At 36.7% G+C, this 15,688-nt stretch overlaps 1 protein-coding gene across 1 annotated transcript; it reads right to left on the reverse strand.

Moving 5' to 3' along the window:
• Positions 1-3,525: 3,525 nt before the first annotated feature.
• LOC106068775 (arginine/serine-rich coiled-coil protein 2-like) lies at positions 3,526-8,721 on the reverse strand. Its single transcript, XM_013228245.2, has 3 exons — positions 7,892-8,721; positions 5,928-5,999; positions 3,526-5,600 (listed from the first exon to the last, which is right to left on the reverse strand). The coding sequence occupies exons 1-3, from the start codon at positions 8,678-8,680 to the stop codon at positions 5,487-5,489; spliced, it is 975 nt and encodes a 324-aa protein (XP_013083699.2). The 5' UTR covers positions 8,681-8,721; the 3' UTR covers positions 3,526-5,486.
• Positions 8,722-15,688: the final 6,967 nt, after the last annotated feature.

The raw sequence follows: 15,688 nt of genomic DNA on the forward strand, positions 1-15,688 counted from the left end.
ATATGGAAAACGCCAATCCTACGCGCGATAAATAAAAACGGCATTATGCATTAGCCGTAATTGTGTAATCAGGTTAAAGAAGCTTCTCGCGCCTCAAACTAATGAAGAAATACTTGAGGTCAACAATTCTCAAAGATAGATTGAAACATTTGGTAATTCTTGCTTTGAGCGTGATCTATGTAGGAAACATAATTATTATGATATACTGTATGACTTTGCTACACGCAAGGCTCCTAAAGTAATTCTGTAGGTAGTAAAGGATGAATAAAATGCATAACGAATTTATTGTCTAATACAAACTCTTAATTATCACTTATTGTTTGCTTCCCTACTCAAACATGGTCCCACGAAATCCGTTTCGAATAGGGCCCCACAATGCTTAAGTCCGGCCCTGCTATTTAGTGTTTGTTAAATGTTTGTTTGTAAAATGTTTTACATGTTTCGAATGTTCCTTCAGAGTTGAAGATAGTTTACTTTTTAGTCCAAACCTCCCGCAAGAAGAAGGGGGTTGGGAGCGGGCAGGGTTTGACTGTCCAGCACGCAGCCATCCGTAGCGACGTGTGAATACCCACGTGTTCTCTCTCTCTCTCCCCCCCCCCCTTCCCTCTTGTTTTGTCGTGGACTATACGCAGAAATAGATCTTTCCTTTACTTCTTCTCGTTTAAACAGTTGAGGGAAGAAGATAACTATATATTATTATGTATATATAGATAGATAGATGTTCTTTTCCCTTATTAAAGAGCCTCCCGTGTTTGTAACTAGGAAACCGCCAGATCTGCGACAACCACAGAGGAATATCTCTTCTCTCTATTGCTGGGAAAATCCTTGCACGCATCCTACTAAATCGGCTCATGCAACACATAGAATATGGTCTACTACCAGAAAGCCAGTGCGGCTTCAGAAAAGAGCGTGGAACCATTGACATGATCTTGGCAGCTCCAGGAAAAATGCCAAGAACAAAATGCTGACCTGTTCTCAATATATGTCGACTTAACAAAGGCTTTCGACACTGTTAGCAGAGAAGGACTCTGGAAGATCATGTCAAAGTATGGCTGTCCACAAAAATTCATAACCATGGTGAGACTATTTCATGATGGCATGAAGGCTCGTGTCCAAGAAAGTGGAGAACCATCAGAGCCCTTTGAAGTATCAAACGGGGTAAAACAAGGCTGTGTCCTAGCACCTACACTGTTCAGTATCATGTTCTCCGCTATGCTGACAGATGCATTCACAAATAGAGAAAACAACGGGATAAATATGTCATACAGATTTTGTGGTGGCCTATTCAACCCGAGGCGGCTTAAAGCAAAATCAAAAACAAATACAGCACAATCAGAGACTTGCTATTTGCTGACGAGTGTGCCCTAAATGCCTGCTCTGAAAACGATCTGCAGAGCATCGTCAGTGACTTCTCAAGAGCATGCTCAGACTTTGGCCTTACCATCAATACGAACAAGACTGAAGTCTTATATCTACCTGCTCCTGGGAAAGCCTACTCGGATCCAAGCATTACTATAAATGGACAGGATATAAACGCAGTGGACAAAAACTATAAATAGTGAATAGTTGAAAAAATGGTGTATTTTTATGAAAAAACTGCTTGCATAGTTGATTTAAAAAAATTTTTTTTTCACTTTCAGAAAAGAAAAAGTAGCCGTTGCATCAGAACTTTGAAGGTCTAAAATATCATGTCGGATTTTTACTATTTTTTCTAGTTTACGAGATCTAAGCGGGACGGACAAAGAGACCACACAAAACTTATAGCGTCCATTCCCCTTTCCGGGGCCGCTAAAAATCAGCTATTCCAGTACTGTACAAGGATGTTTAGGCCAATAAGGTTGTGATAGCCTATTGGCCCTGTACTTCATTATGGTAGTAGTTTCAATGCATTCACCTTGTAGTGACTACTTTCATTTTCTTGTTTTAAAAGGGGTGGGGGGCGAGCCAAATCAGACTGAAATTGCAGATCAATAAAGTTTCTCTCCCCTTAATACGGACAGTGTTAGGGAGTAAAAGGCAATTTGTTGCTTTTAAGTCGCATTTAACTTTGTAAGCCCAAATCAGTCGAGATATATTTGTTCGCTAATTTGTATTCTACAGCTTGGACGACTCATAGCAAGCCCTGGGAACTAAATATCGAATCGATGAGAAACAAAACAAAACCAGCTAGCATTAGGGCACTCAGTGGATTTAAATAAAAAGAAGGTCACATGTACCCGCGAGTTTTCTTTGGCGACTAGCATGGAATCGATGGTAATCTTTAATAAGGGAACATGTGACGGGAGCTTTCAATTGTTCAGTCTTGAACACTCCGCCGAGGACGGTCCCAAACCCTGCTGAAAAAGGAGGAAGGTTGAGCGTAGGGTTACCAGAGCAGGACAAAAAGGAGGACAAAGCTTACAAAGAAGAACCAAAAAGAAAAAAAAAAAGATAGTTAGCAGGTCATCGTAGGGTCCAGTCGAAGTAGTAACAGTCTCTAATCTCTTGGTTTATGATGCGGTCTTTAAATGTGATACATAGGATCCTTCTGTAGCATCTCAATTCCATTGCTAGGATCCTCCTCTCTAGCTCTGCAGTCAGCGTCCAAGACTCGCAAACATATAAGAATGTGCCCATGACCAGGGAGTATCTTAGCAAAAGAAACTGTTTCACGTGCATTTATCATGCAACTCATGCTGTGTAGCTTTACACCTTTCTATGTTAAACTGATTAATAACTAACATGCCATTGCAGTTAACAACAGCCGGACATTTTCACACTTTAGGTTAATGCCGGCAGGAAGGAGGACATAACCTCCTTTTGTCGGACGTCTGGTAGCTGCACCTTCGTTATACCAAGCTTATTGAGTTTTCTTCCTCGGATGCTGTATCTATAAATTTATAAAGTCTGTGTGTTATTGCTACTAGAATATAAATCCTCATACCCCCACCCCTCTTTCTTTCTTGTAGCCGTAGCAAATAAGCTTCAAAAATGTGTTTCCCTCACAGACCGTAACGAAGACAACAGTAATTATTAACACCGGTACTTTTTCTGTTTTCAATCTCTCACACCTTGTCTGTCAACTGATTACAGAAAGAATGCCAGAGAGCAAAGATTGATCACGAGGACTGTGGCTTCATGACGTAGAGGCAGAGCTACAACAGTCCGGGCATGGAGATGTGATAAAGCAGGTCAAGGCTGTAGTTGTTTTTACACCTACTTTTTCCAAGAAGAAAAAAAAATTAAGCAGTTTGCGTATTACAATTACATGAAAGATATATATATATATCCCGAGACCTAGGCCTACTCCTTTATGGTTACTTTTTGTAAAGTCATAAATTGTTTGTCGACTGTTTTTTGTGACGGTACGCACAGGTACCTTTTTGGATATGGGGGAAAATGATTACTTTTCTTGTATTTTAACGTTTATTAATAACTTATTAGTAGTTAACAACTATACAACACAACTTGTTGAAACAATTTGTTTTGGCCGTATAGCATTTATCATCATACAATTTGAATCATACCCGTACACAAAAACTAACAAAATGTGATCAATAAATTTATTGTTAGGTCATAAATATTTATATTCCAATCAGTTTATAACAATAATCATTTTAAATGTACTGTACATGTTTGGCTTCAGAAACAAAAACTCAAAACAAGTTTTATAAACCTGGGTTTGAGTTTCCACCATTCTATTTGTCAAGCAATAAAGTATTTACAGAAAGAACCATGCCAACCTCCTAAATTAGTACCTAACTCATGTACAAGTATGGGAGGCATGTAGGTCATCCAGTACAAACAAGTGGATTCACTTTTTTGTTGTCCACTTTAAAGTGGTAGAATTGTTGATGAAGTTACACCACTAAGCAAATAACTAAAACAATGAAAGACTGCAACCCATTAGAAAGCCATATCAGATAGATTGCTCAAGTGTCTCCTTGTGCCTCAGACTAATTGTCCTAGTCCAAAGGGGAAAAAAAAGTACTAGTCTACTTCTAGCATTGTGTGCTAGAAAAAAAAATTGATTTCAATGCTATTTAAACACATGAAAATGACAACAAAATAGTTGTTAATAAAATGGTTCAGTTCTCACAAAACTAGACAGCTACATCAGATATATCTGCCTAATGAATTTTTGCTGGGACAAAAATATTCTTTCAAAATCATGACAATCTTTCATACATTTGGATTCATAAACATTGGGGGGGGGGGGGGGGGCGTTAATTTGAATGCAAGCACCAATGGAACCAACACTAAAGATTGGTTTACACGTCTAGGATAAAGAAAGCTGTAATTAAGCCTAGAAGACTGTTCAGTGCAGTTTTTTTTTTAGAGACAGCAAAAAGGAATGAAAAGTCATCAGCAAAAAAAAAAAGGGGGGGGGGGGACGTATTGTAGTTTATAAATAAATACATCTTAATCACAATGTAGAGCAAGATGATAAGATGAAGAATATAAATTAAAAAGCCTCATTAATCTTGATAAATGCCACACTTTCAGACTCTTTTACACAATTTGAACTTCAGGCAATTAAAAAAATGTATTAAATAAATATATTGATGCAGTGCTTCCTATTATTTATGAAATTACACAGACTAAAGCCTACCATTATCTCAAAACAAGACATTGTCCAGCATAAAATGTCACCTAACCACCAGCTAAGACACTACTTGTCTGATTTAATAATAATAATAATAAAAAGATCACTAAAAGTAAGTAAGCAGAACAAGGAAGTCAAGATTGAATTAGTTTGATACAGTTTAATAAGTGGAAACTATTTGACATCACAGTCAGTATAAAGAGTACACAGTCTTGTTGACAATAGATAGCCTAGTGATATTCTTTAGCTAGAGGATTAGTATCTCAGTATGTGTACTGCTGTTGTTGTTTTTTTACCTATTCCACTAAAGAGAGGTTGATCAATGTACTTAGAAAATATTTAACTTTTTAACGTCTTTGAAAAAAAAAAAACTCCCTATCATGAACTCAAGAGGTCTTGAAAGGAGAGTTAGGATTCTCTACTATTTAACATGTAAAATGTTAATACATAAAATACTGGTTTATTGATGAACACTAGTTAAAAATGTGTGATATGTTTACTCCCTACCTCCACATGGTAAACCTAACAATTAATTTTTAACACTGACAGCTAAAGAAGCTAGATATAAGGAACAATACACAAAATAATTCTACAGTTATGGTGAAAAAACAATTGTTACATCTTTTATTGCTTAACATTTTTTAAAAACTAAAAAACTTAAGTACCATATAACCTACAATTTATTTAAAAAATAATATCTGAAGATGTATAATTTTAGTCACCATTACTTAGCTACAAATACACTAGTCCAATGATTTTGACAGATGCTAACAAGATTAACAAAATTACATTTATGACAAAATAATTCTAAAAAAAAAAATAAAATAGGATGCATTTATTTTAACTTTTTAAAAAGGTATTAAAAAGCATCTCTTGGCTTAAATTGATCATCTGTATTGACTCACTTAACTAGTGGTCTACTGTTGTCATCATCCATACAGTTGGCAGATTTATATTTCTGTACTTCTTGCAAGTATCTGGCCCAGGCATCCAATTTTTCTTGACTAGCTTCGTCCTGTACAGAAAAATCTTCATGTATAAATAAATGTGTTTCACCCACTAGCAAACAAAAAGCACTTGGTTTTTCTTTTAAGGGTGTTCAATTTACAGCACACAATATAAATGGCACTCTTAAGACTTTATAACCACAATTTGTAACAAAATCAGAATGGTGCCTTTTCTTTTTTGACTTACCTGGGTATTGATAAGGTTGTTCCCATGCAACTATAACTGAACGCTTTATTTCATTGTCAAATATATACCATAAATGCAGAAAAAAAAAGTAATTTAAATTTTCCATTTTTCCCCATGTGGTTAAAAAATATGAATATGTAACCATTACCTCTGTAGGTTCTTGTGGCTTCTTGAGAACAATGCCAGTCTTAAGGGGCTTAGCAAGTCTGCGTTTACCCACCTGTAGAAACAAACTTGACAGCGTCAAACTCAAATTGAGTTTGCGTCACAAATTTTTTAAATTATGTATTTATATGATTTGGGTTTATTTAGAATTTTATTCTAAATATAGCAGGCAGAGATTTAAAAAAATATCAACTTTTATTTCAAACTGCATAAGTCAATTAGGAAAATAAATGGATAAATTGGCTAATACTTTCCTCTCATTCTTATTGTTTAAATTAATATCCAAAGCACAACTTATTTAAATAATCACTTATCCACCTAAATAGTGCAACTATATTATAGACCAGGGGTGTGCAAAGTGCATCTGCGAAGGAATTTTAAGTTGCCAGTTAAGACATTTCAAAATTTATTTTTTTTGGGGTGGGGGTTAGATTTTTCTAATACATTGATATAAGAATTACAATAAATGGTAGTGGAGTATGTTGAGGTTTCATGACACAATTATAGACTATGATAAAGAAAAATGATATTTAAACTGTGGACATTTCATTATAAATTTGATGAACATGGAAAATTACATTTTGGCTTGCGCAATGAAAGTTTATTAAAGTGAAAATGATTTTGTGCTGTGTCAGTATAATGACATGTCTACTTTGGCTTCAATGCACCATGCCTCTCTCATTAGCACATCTGCCCCAATTTTGTCCAACCCTAACATATATAAGACTTTTTCTACTTAGACCTAACTAAAAAAAAAGATAAAACACACCAAATAAATAAATAAATAAATATTATATATATATATTATTTATATATATATATATATAATATATAAAATATATTACCGGGGATATGTATATATATATATCCCCAGTAATATATATATATAATATTTAATAAAATTTGTAAATTATACTGACTAGAGTCGACTCTAAGTGAACAACCTGTATTATCACTGTGTGCTATAAGAAATAAACACGGCTCTAAAGCTGATCATAACACTTTTCCAGCTACCACAATGACACAAAGCATTAAAACATTATAATGGCTGCATTCCAGATCCAAACACTGGCATCAATAGCACTCCATCAGTGTCAATCAATTGAACAAACAAATGGTTTAAGTCTAAGCGCAGAGGCTGACTCGTGGACCAATCATCCATTCAATTAGTTTAGAAACTGAACATAAGCTCAAAGCTCCTAAAAGCCCTGAGAAATCAAGATTACAGTAAAGTTCCTGACCATCTAAGAATTTTTTTTTTAAATTCCACACATCAAGAAAGATCTTTTCAACGAACTGAACACAATAATAAAATATTTACACTTCAAGTTGGGTGAGGAGAATGGATGAAAAGAAAACAAATCTATTGCTAGTAGTAGTAGTAGTGTTCTAGACAAGGCAAAATACTGTCATAACTGGTTTAATGAGCAAATCAAAGAATCATGAAATGCAAAACTTGTTCTCAAAATACGCACAGCCTTCAAAACAGAACTTAATATCCTTACCAATAAAAAACAAAAATAGGTGCTGAGAAATCACATTAATCCATCTATAGAAATTTTTTAAAAGAAGCAAAATAAATCTTAATGTTTACAAAAAAAAAAAAGCCTGTGCATCTCTATTTCCTGCCTGAGGATCTAAACCTTTGCTCACCCCTGTGATAGAACTTTATGTTAGCATGAAATCTGATTACAAGTCAAATTAAACACAAAACAAAACTTTGTTATATTTATAAAAATATGTAATATAAATATATATATATATATATATATATATATATATATATATATATATATATATATATATATATATATATATATATAAAATCAATAGCCCATAATATCACAGAGACCTTTAACTTTACAATTAATAAAATACTAGATCTATATTAGTATATTTTTACATTTATTTTTAAATTATAAGATGTTAAACTATTATAAATCTTACAGACACCGGAACTGGTATAGACTTATGTGCAGGCATTGGTACACCATCAAGATCTTGTTCGGCATGTGAAGAGTGAGCTAACACTGTTTCTTCAAGAGGTGTTGTGGTAAGAGGTGGTAATGAAAGATCTGGACTGAACTGGATAGATGATGACGCTAAAACCAAAGAATTAGGGGTCACTGATGTGGCTTGCTCTGCCATTTTCTTTTTAAACATTTCCATGAAGCTGCCATCATTCTTAAACTGATTTTGTGCCATTACAGGTGGTTGTTTGCTTCTGTTAAAATGAGCATCTCTTATAGATGTCAGTTTTGATCTCCAATCGTGACCAGTAATTCTTTCATTACCAGTGCGATGAAAATCATCATCTCTTGCGTCGTCCCTCCTGTAGCCCCTGGATTCATATTTCCGCAGTCTTGATCTACTACTGCTCTCATGTGCAGAGGAAGAACCATCGCTGTCTTCACTGCTGTCTCTCCTAGACCTAGATCTACTTCTCGACCTAGAGTTTGTTCTAGATCTAGATCTCGATCTTGATCTAGACCTAGATCTATCTCTGTTACGTCTTCTCTCTGACGGTGACCTAGACCTCGATCGAGACCTCGTTCTTCTTCGACTGCGGCTATCTTCACTAGATCTATAAGATCTATCACTATCTCGACTTCTTCGGCGTCTGTCTTCTATAGATCTTCTCCTACTATGGTAATCATCGCGACGTCTTGGTCTGTCAACGTCTTTTAGTTTCATATCGTTATTGTCATCATTCTGCCAGTTGCAATCGTCAGCCATTTTTGTTTGCACAATTTTACACTAAATAGAGATGGCGACAGAGTTGCCAACTAGAAAGCTAAAACAATTTCAGAACATGCTAGAACATCAAATAGCGTATTTGTGGGCAAATAAACGACCCGCGGATTATATTTTTAGAACTGACGTCTGTGGTGGATTCGGTAATGGCTGGAATGGTTAGGGTTAGAATTATTTTATTACAAGTAGGCCTTTTTAAGCTGAAACCATTGTTGCTAACTTATCTTTGCTACACAACTTTTGTATATATTGCTATCATTTTTAGCGGCCCCCGAAAGGTGAAAAGACGCTATTAGTTTTGTGTGGCCTGTCAGTCCGTCTCGTTTAGATCTCGTAAATTAGAAAAGATGGTGAAAATCCGACATTCAAAGTTCTGATGCAATTGTTACTTTTTTCTTTTCTAAAAGCGAAAAATCTATTTTTTTTAAATCACTTATGCAAGCAGTTTTTTTCATAAAAATACACCACTTTTACAACTATTATATTCACTATTAATAGTAACAAACACTTGAGGCTCTGTATCAGTGGAAGCGACTATTTAACATATTTTTAACAAATTTATGCAAACGGTTGTAGATTTTTTGTCAAAAACTATTTTTAAAATATTTTTATTGTTAAGTTATGTAAGTTCTGTTATACTAAATACTATAATTACATACACAAAAAATGCTTACTTTTTAAAGAGAAAAAATCTATTTAGTATGCATATAAGTTGGACATAATTTAAAACAACAATTAATAAGTAGTTTTTCATATTATCGCGTGAACTGTAGCATCTCCTCATTACGATAGAAACTGAACTAAATCCATTAGTGAGGAGATGGAGGAAGAAGAGGCAATCCGAGTGGTTTTTCTATTTCACTAAATGACATGATTGGAAAATATTAACAAAATGTGCCTATTACGTCCTTAGCATTTGCAATATATTTATGAAAAATTTTGCATGGAATTGATTATGTTTATGTGAAAGCACACACAAATACGCCTGCTATGACTATGTGAGCTTGTGCTCCCAGAGCTATATTTTTATATATTTTATTTTTATAGGCTAGTGCCAAACTTATTATTTCTACTTCCGCTTTTTGTGTATAAAAAGTGATGCCCACGCTGTTTTAAAACAGTTCAGTGTACAGTTGACCAGTGGTCAGTACCATATCTGTCTGTGTGACAGCTGAATATCGTTGTGGTCTGTCGTCTAATTATATTTTTATTTCTGTACCTGGGACGGCCTGCTATTGTTACTGCTGTGTTACTGCTTTTAACTGCTGCCTTTTAGCTGCTGAATATTACTGCTTATAGATCTAGCTGTTGTTTATAACTGCTGTTGTTAGATCTATTCTAATTCTAGGGAAGCTAGAATCTAGTGTTATTTTGTTTCTTTTTATGCCTTGGTAAACTTAGTTATATTTAGATATCTATAGTCTGTTTCTCAATTCTGTTCTTAGTGAATAGTAAGGTACTGAGCCTAAGGATTTATAAGATATTCTTGTTTTAGTGTTAGTGTTATGAGTGTAATAGTAGGATATTGTAGATCTAGACTAGTTTATTGTAGTGTGTTTGTGTAGATCTAGGTCTAGTGTAGTAGTTGTAGTGATTTAGTTAGTAGATAGTTGGTTTGGTTAGTTTGTTAGTGTTTGTTGTGGTGTAGATTTAGAGGGTAGTTTATAGTGGTTAGTGTATATATTATATTTTATTATTATTTGATTCCATGTAAATAAAGTTTCTTTTTGTTTTATTTATCGTAAACTAAAGTTTGTTATTGCTTTCTTTTAGTTAGTTTAGTTTAGTCTAGTTGTCTGGTTACTTAGGTGACTCTAGCCCCTTGGTCGCAGACTGAGGTGTCACAGATGAGCCCACCCAGTAGGGCAAACATCTGCCTACTGTTGGTAATGTTTTAATGTTGAGCAGCAGAGAATAGGTCATCTCTCTATTCCACTCGCGCCTGCCTGACCTGCTCACATTTTTGGTGTCAGAAGTGGGATCTGTGCTTGAGTGACCAGACTTGTATTTTTTATTGGGATAGATTAGGTTTTTGTACGAGTTTAGGCAGTGATAGGAAGTAGTGATAGTGTATAGTTCAGTTTTTCTTTGGGCGTTTGTTAGAGAGGTTATTAGGCTTTAGTTTTGTTGAGTAGTTACGTAGATGAACAGCGAGGCAGCAGCAGCAGCAAGAATGCAGACAGTGATCTTGGTGCCTAGGACAGAGATGAGTATCCGGCGCTTCCATGGCGATGGTCCTGCCAGGGAAGTGGAGGAGTTCCTTCAAAATGTTGAGAGAACTTGGAAGTCTCAACACATGGTGCATCCAGAGGAAAAATGTGACTTCCTCTTTGCACATCTAGGTGAGGCAGTGAAGGCCGAACTTAGGTGTCACCCTCAGACGACAAGGGCATGTCCAGATGCCCTTGTACAAGTTCTACGCTCCACTTATGGAGAAAGGCGGAGCATCAACTGCCTCATTGGACAGCTGTTCCGAATAAGCCAGCACCAGTATGAGTCTGTCCGCGCATACTCACACCGTCTCCTTCAAGCATTTGAAGCACTCACAGACAGGCAGAGAGCTCTATCTGAAACTCCTTTCAGCGAGTCTATCCTGAGGGACCAGTTTGTAGAAAACCTCAGTGACAGGACCCTAAGGAGAGACCTGCGAGAGAGACTAATCGACAGGCCAGAAACTGAATTCCTGGCGTTAAGAGACATGGCCATCAGGTGGGCCCAGGACGAGGATGTCGCACCGCAAGTCAACGTCACATGCAGTGAGATAAAGATTGAAGGCCAGCTAGCTGCGCTCTCCAAGCAAGTGGAGGAGCTTGCAGCCCAGATTGTGCTCCTACAACTTTCGGGACAACAGAACTCTAACTGTCCCCACTGCAACCACCATCAACCTGATCACATTAGCGGCAAGGTGAGACAGATTGCCTCACAACCAAAGCGCACTCTTAACCATAAGAGGCCAGCGACGAAGAACAGGAAATGCTACACATGTGGCAAACCTGGCCATCTTGCAAGAAATTGCAGGCTGCAGAACAGGTTCCAAGGTCAGCGAAAGAAGCCAGGGAACCGGGCTCACCACCAACACCCTTCTAGAAGCAACTGCTCGAATTGTGGAAGCCGGGACCATTTCACCCGAGCTTGCCCTGATGTCACTGCAGCATTGAATCACGTTCAGGTTGCCTCAGTTGAACAACCACAGGCAGTACAACTGCAACCTGCCCCCAAGCCAACAGAATTGTCGGTTGAGGTGCCACAGAATCCTAGGCGATCCAACACTGCTCCTGATTCAATTGTTCGCAGAAACCAACCCGCAGTGGCAGAAATGATGTCGATCCATTCAGAAGTTGCCTCACCTGACACTTCCAGTAATCATGCAGAAGGAGGTAGGGAAACAAATCCTTTCCTACAGTTTCATCCGGTCCAACCAGAATCCACCTTGCTTTCCCATGAGGTTCCTGAGTTGCAGAAGAAAAGGAACGACCTTCTGAACATTGGGTGCAGAGTTCTTGTCGAACAGAGAGTCAGAGGCCAGGGAAGAATGTTCATGCAGTATGAGCCCTCGTGTTTTATAATTACTGCAGTACCCAAGTATGCTTCTGGCTGGTACATGGTAGAAGCAGAAGACGGCAGTACTTACCGATATGTACGAGAGGATGAAATGAAGTTCGTTTCCTCACCATACTAGCACAATTCTTCATTTGTATATTTCTAATTTTTATTTAATATGTTGGTTGCATTCCAATGTATCAAGATGTATTAGTTTGTAATAACTCTATGAGTACATGTTATCTACACGTGTGTTTAAAAGTTTTTTTAAGCTTAGTAGTTGCTGTACCTATATTTGAGAATGTACAGAATCAAGAGTATTTTCTTGTGTTTTTAGCTGATGAAGTGTATATTTTTTTTGCTTTTGTCCTTGTAAAGCAATGTAATTTAAGTCATGTCATGGAGATGTATATTTTTGTGTGAAATAGATTTTAGTGTGTATTTTCTTTGATGGTAGAATATGTCAGCAGTATGTATGTAATGCATTTTAAGTAGTTTGTTAGTATTTTGTTTTGCGAGGACGCAAAAATTTAAGGCGGGATGAATGTGAGCTTGTGCTCCCAGAGCTATATTTTTATAGGCTAGTGCCAAACTTATTATTTCTACTTCCGCTTTTTGTGTATAAAAAGTGATGCCCACGCTGTTTTAAAACAGTTCAGTGTACAGTTGACCAGTGGTCAGTACCATATCTGTCTGTGTGACAGCTGAATATCGTTGTGGTCTGTCGTCTAATTATATTTTTATTTCTGTACCTGGGACGGCCTGCTATTGTTACTGCTGTGTTACTGCTTTTAACTGCTGCCTTTTAGCTGCTGAATATTACTGCTTATAGATCTAGCTGTTGTTTATAACTGCTGTTGTTAGATCTATTCTAATTCTAGGGAAGCTAGAATCTAGTGTTATTTTGTTTCTTTTTATGCCTTGGTAAACTTAGTTATATTTAGATATCTATAGTCTGTTTCTCAATTCTGTTCTTAGTGAATAGTAAGGTACTGAGCCTAAGGATTTATAAGATTCTTGTTTTAGTGTTAGTGTTATGAGTGTAATAGTAGGATATTGTAGATCTAGACTAGTTTATTGTAGTGTGTTTGTGTAGATCTAGGTCTAGTGTAGTAGTTGTAGTGATTTAGTTAGTAGATAGTTGGTTTGGTTAGTTTGTTAGTGTTTGTTGTGGTGTAGATTTAGAGGGTAGTTTATAGTGGTTAGTGTATATCATGGGCGTAGCCAGGATTTTTTTTCGGGAGGGGTTTTGGGGGGGGGGGGATTCTCCCTGCTTGTAGACTCCCTGCCCTTGCTAGCAAGGGGGTCTGGGGGAGCTCGCAGCGCTCCCCCAGCGCGGGGCGAAGCCCCGCCGCCGAGCACTATTTCTGGTATTGAAAGCCAACAAAATGCATATTCTGAGGTATCTACAGTGCATTATCTTGCTATTAAAAAAGTTTTATTTCAAAAACCTAATGTGCTATTCTTACTGACTTAGACTCTCTCGCGCCGTTCGGCGCATTTTCCGGCAAGCTGTTTCCGCTACTCTTATTTTGCGTAATTCATTTTGTCGGAGAACATGTCCCGCAAAACCTCATACGACGCTCTGTCACAACCTTACTAAGGGTTCGACTCCCAGTTCGGCATGTGATTTAAAATTATTTGATTTAGACCCGATCTCTATGACTGACTCCTAAAATCTGTCTTAGCCATCTTTGTTGACCCACATTTTGTGTTTTTCAATTTGGCAGAAGACTATTCACACTTTATTAATGGGGCCCAAGCCACTGGTAGAAATTTGTAACCTTTCTTGACTACGCTCCTGGAATTACATACCTGTATTTCGATTTAGATTTTATATCGAAAAGGAAAGTTTTTTCGTCAAAATCATCTGTTGAGGGGTTTTAAATTAAAAATCTCTGGAGTTTTTTGTTGTTGTTTTTTTTAAATTCAAAACCTCATTTAGCTACGATCATAGAATTTGGTGACTGCATGTAGTTTGCTTTAAAATAATATTGAAGAGAGAGGTTTTCAACTCTAAACGCTCTGTAGGGGAATTTTAAACTCAAAACCATCTGGAGGGGTTTTAAACTTTAAAGAAAAAGCCATCTGGAGGAGGGGGATTTAAACTCAAAACCCCCTTTGGCTACGCGCATTTTGAGTGCCTAATTTGCTTTTTTTTTTAATATTGAAAAGGTAGTTTTCAGCTTCAAACCCCGCTGGCAGGGGGTTTTAAACTCAAAACCCTTTTGGCTACGCTCATAGATTTTATAGTGTGTAATTTGCTTTTTTTTTTATATTGAATAGGTACTTTTTAGCTTCAAACCCCAACTGGAAAAGGGGGGGGGTGAAATTAAACTCAAAACCCATTTGGCTACGCTTATAGAATTTTGAGTGTGTAATTTGCTTTTTTTTATATTGAAGAGGGGGTTTTAAAATCAAAATCTTCCTTAACTGTGCTGTTAGAATTTGGGGATTGTTGTTTGCATTTTTTTGTTTTGTTTTATAGAAGAGGGGGATTTAACTGCAAAAACCTCTGGTAGGGGGTTTTAAACTCAAGCCCCCCTGGTAGAGGGATTTGTATCTCAAAACCCCCTGATAGGGGTTTTTTAAATCTCAAAACCCCCTGGTAGGGGGTTTTTAACTCAAAACCCCCTCGGCTGTGCTGTGGTAAGTGATGATTTAGTATTAAAATCTCACCTAAAATAAACAAAATGAAAGCGAAAACCAGTCACTTAATTCCGTTCCCCCCCCCCAGGGGGGGGATTTCATTTCGGGGGGGGTTTGAACCCCAAGAACCCCCCCCTGGCTACGCCCATGGTGTATATATTATATTTTATTATTATTTGATTCCATGTAAATAAAGTTTCTTTTTGTTTTATTTATCGTAAACTAAAGTTTGTTATTGCTTTCTTTTAGTTAGTTTAGTTTAGTCTAGTTGTCTGGTTACCTAGGTGACTCTAGCCCCTTGGTCGCAGACTGAGGTGTCACAGATGAGCCCACCCAGTAGCGCAAACATCTGCCTACTGTTGGTAATGTTTTAATGTTGAGCAGCAGAGAATAGGTCATCTCTCTATCCCACTCGCGCCTGCCTGACCTGCTCACAACTATAAGTTTAATCTCATCTATTTTTATTCGATTTAGCAAAGATCTATAGATCCAAGTAATTTTTTAAAAAAATTGCAGCAATATTGTCTTACTTTTTTCTACATTTAGATTAAGAATAAGACTGCTTTATGGATCCTTCTTGTGGATTTGTTGTGAATACAAAGACTCTTTTCTCACATAAGAATGAATGGTAAATTTCTGATAAGAACTTCAAGCAAAAATGTAGTTTTTCTATTAGTTGCCCATTGTATATACTTAAATTGTTATGAACATAATGATAACAGAGTCGAAAACCATGTCCGCTTAGAATGGCTTTAATACACTGAATGACTACACAACACACATTTCGTGAACACATTCTTA

Source organism: Biomphalaria glabrata, chromosome 5, assembly GCF_947242115.1.
Source record: "Biomphalaria glabrata chromosome 5, xgBioGlab47.1, whole genome shotgun sequence".
Lineage (NCBI taxonomy): Eukaryota > Metazoa > Mollusca > Gastropoda > Planorbidae > Biomphalaria > Biomphalaria glabrata.

Bases quoted from the DNA above. Each gene is read 5' to 3' on its own strand.
- LOC106068775 (XM_013228245.2), bottom strand. From the start codon at position 8,680: ATGGCTGACGATTGCAACTGGCAGAATGATGACAATAACGATATGAAA. The intron at 6,000-7,891 runs GTAAGATTTATA...TTGTTTCTACAG, and splicing joins CTATACCAGTTCCGGTGTCT to GTGGGTAAACGCAGACTTGC. The intron at 5,601-5,927 runs GTAATGGTTACA...TTTTCTGTACAG, and splicing joins AGCCACAAGAACCTACAGAG to GACGAAGCTAGTCAAGAAAA.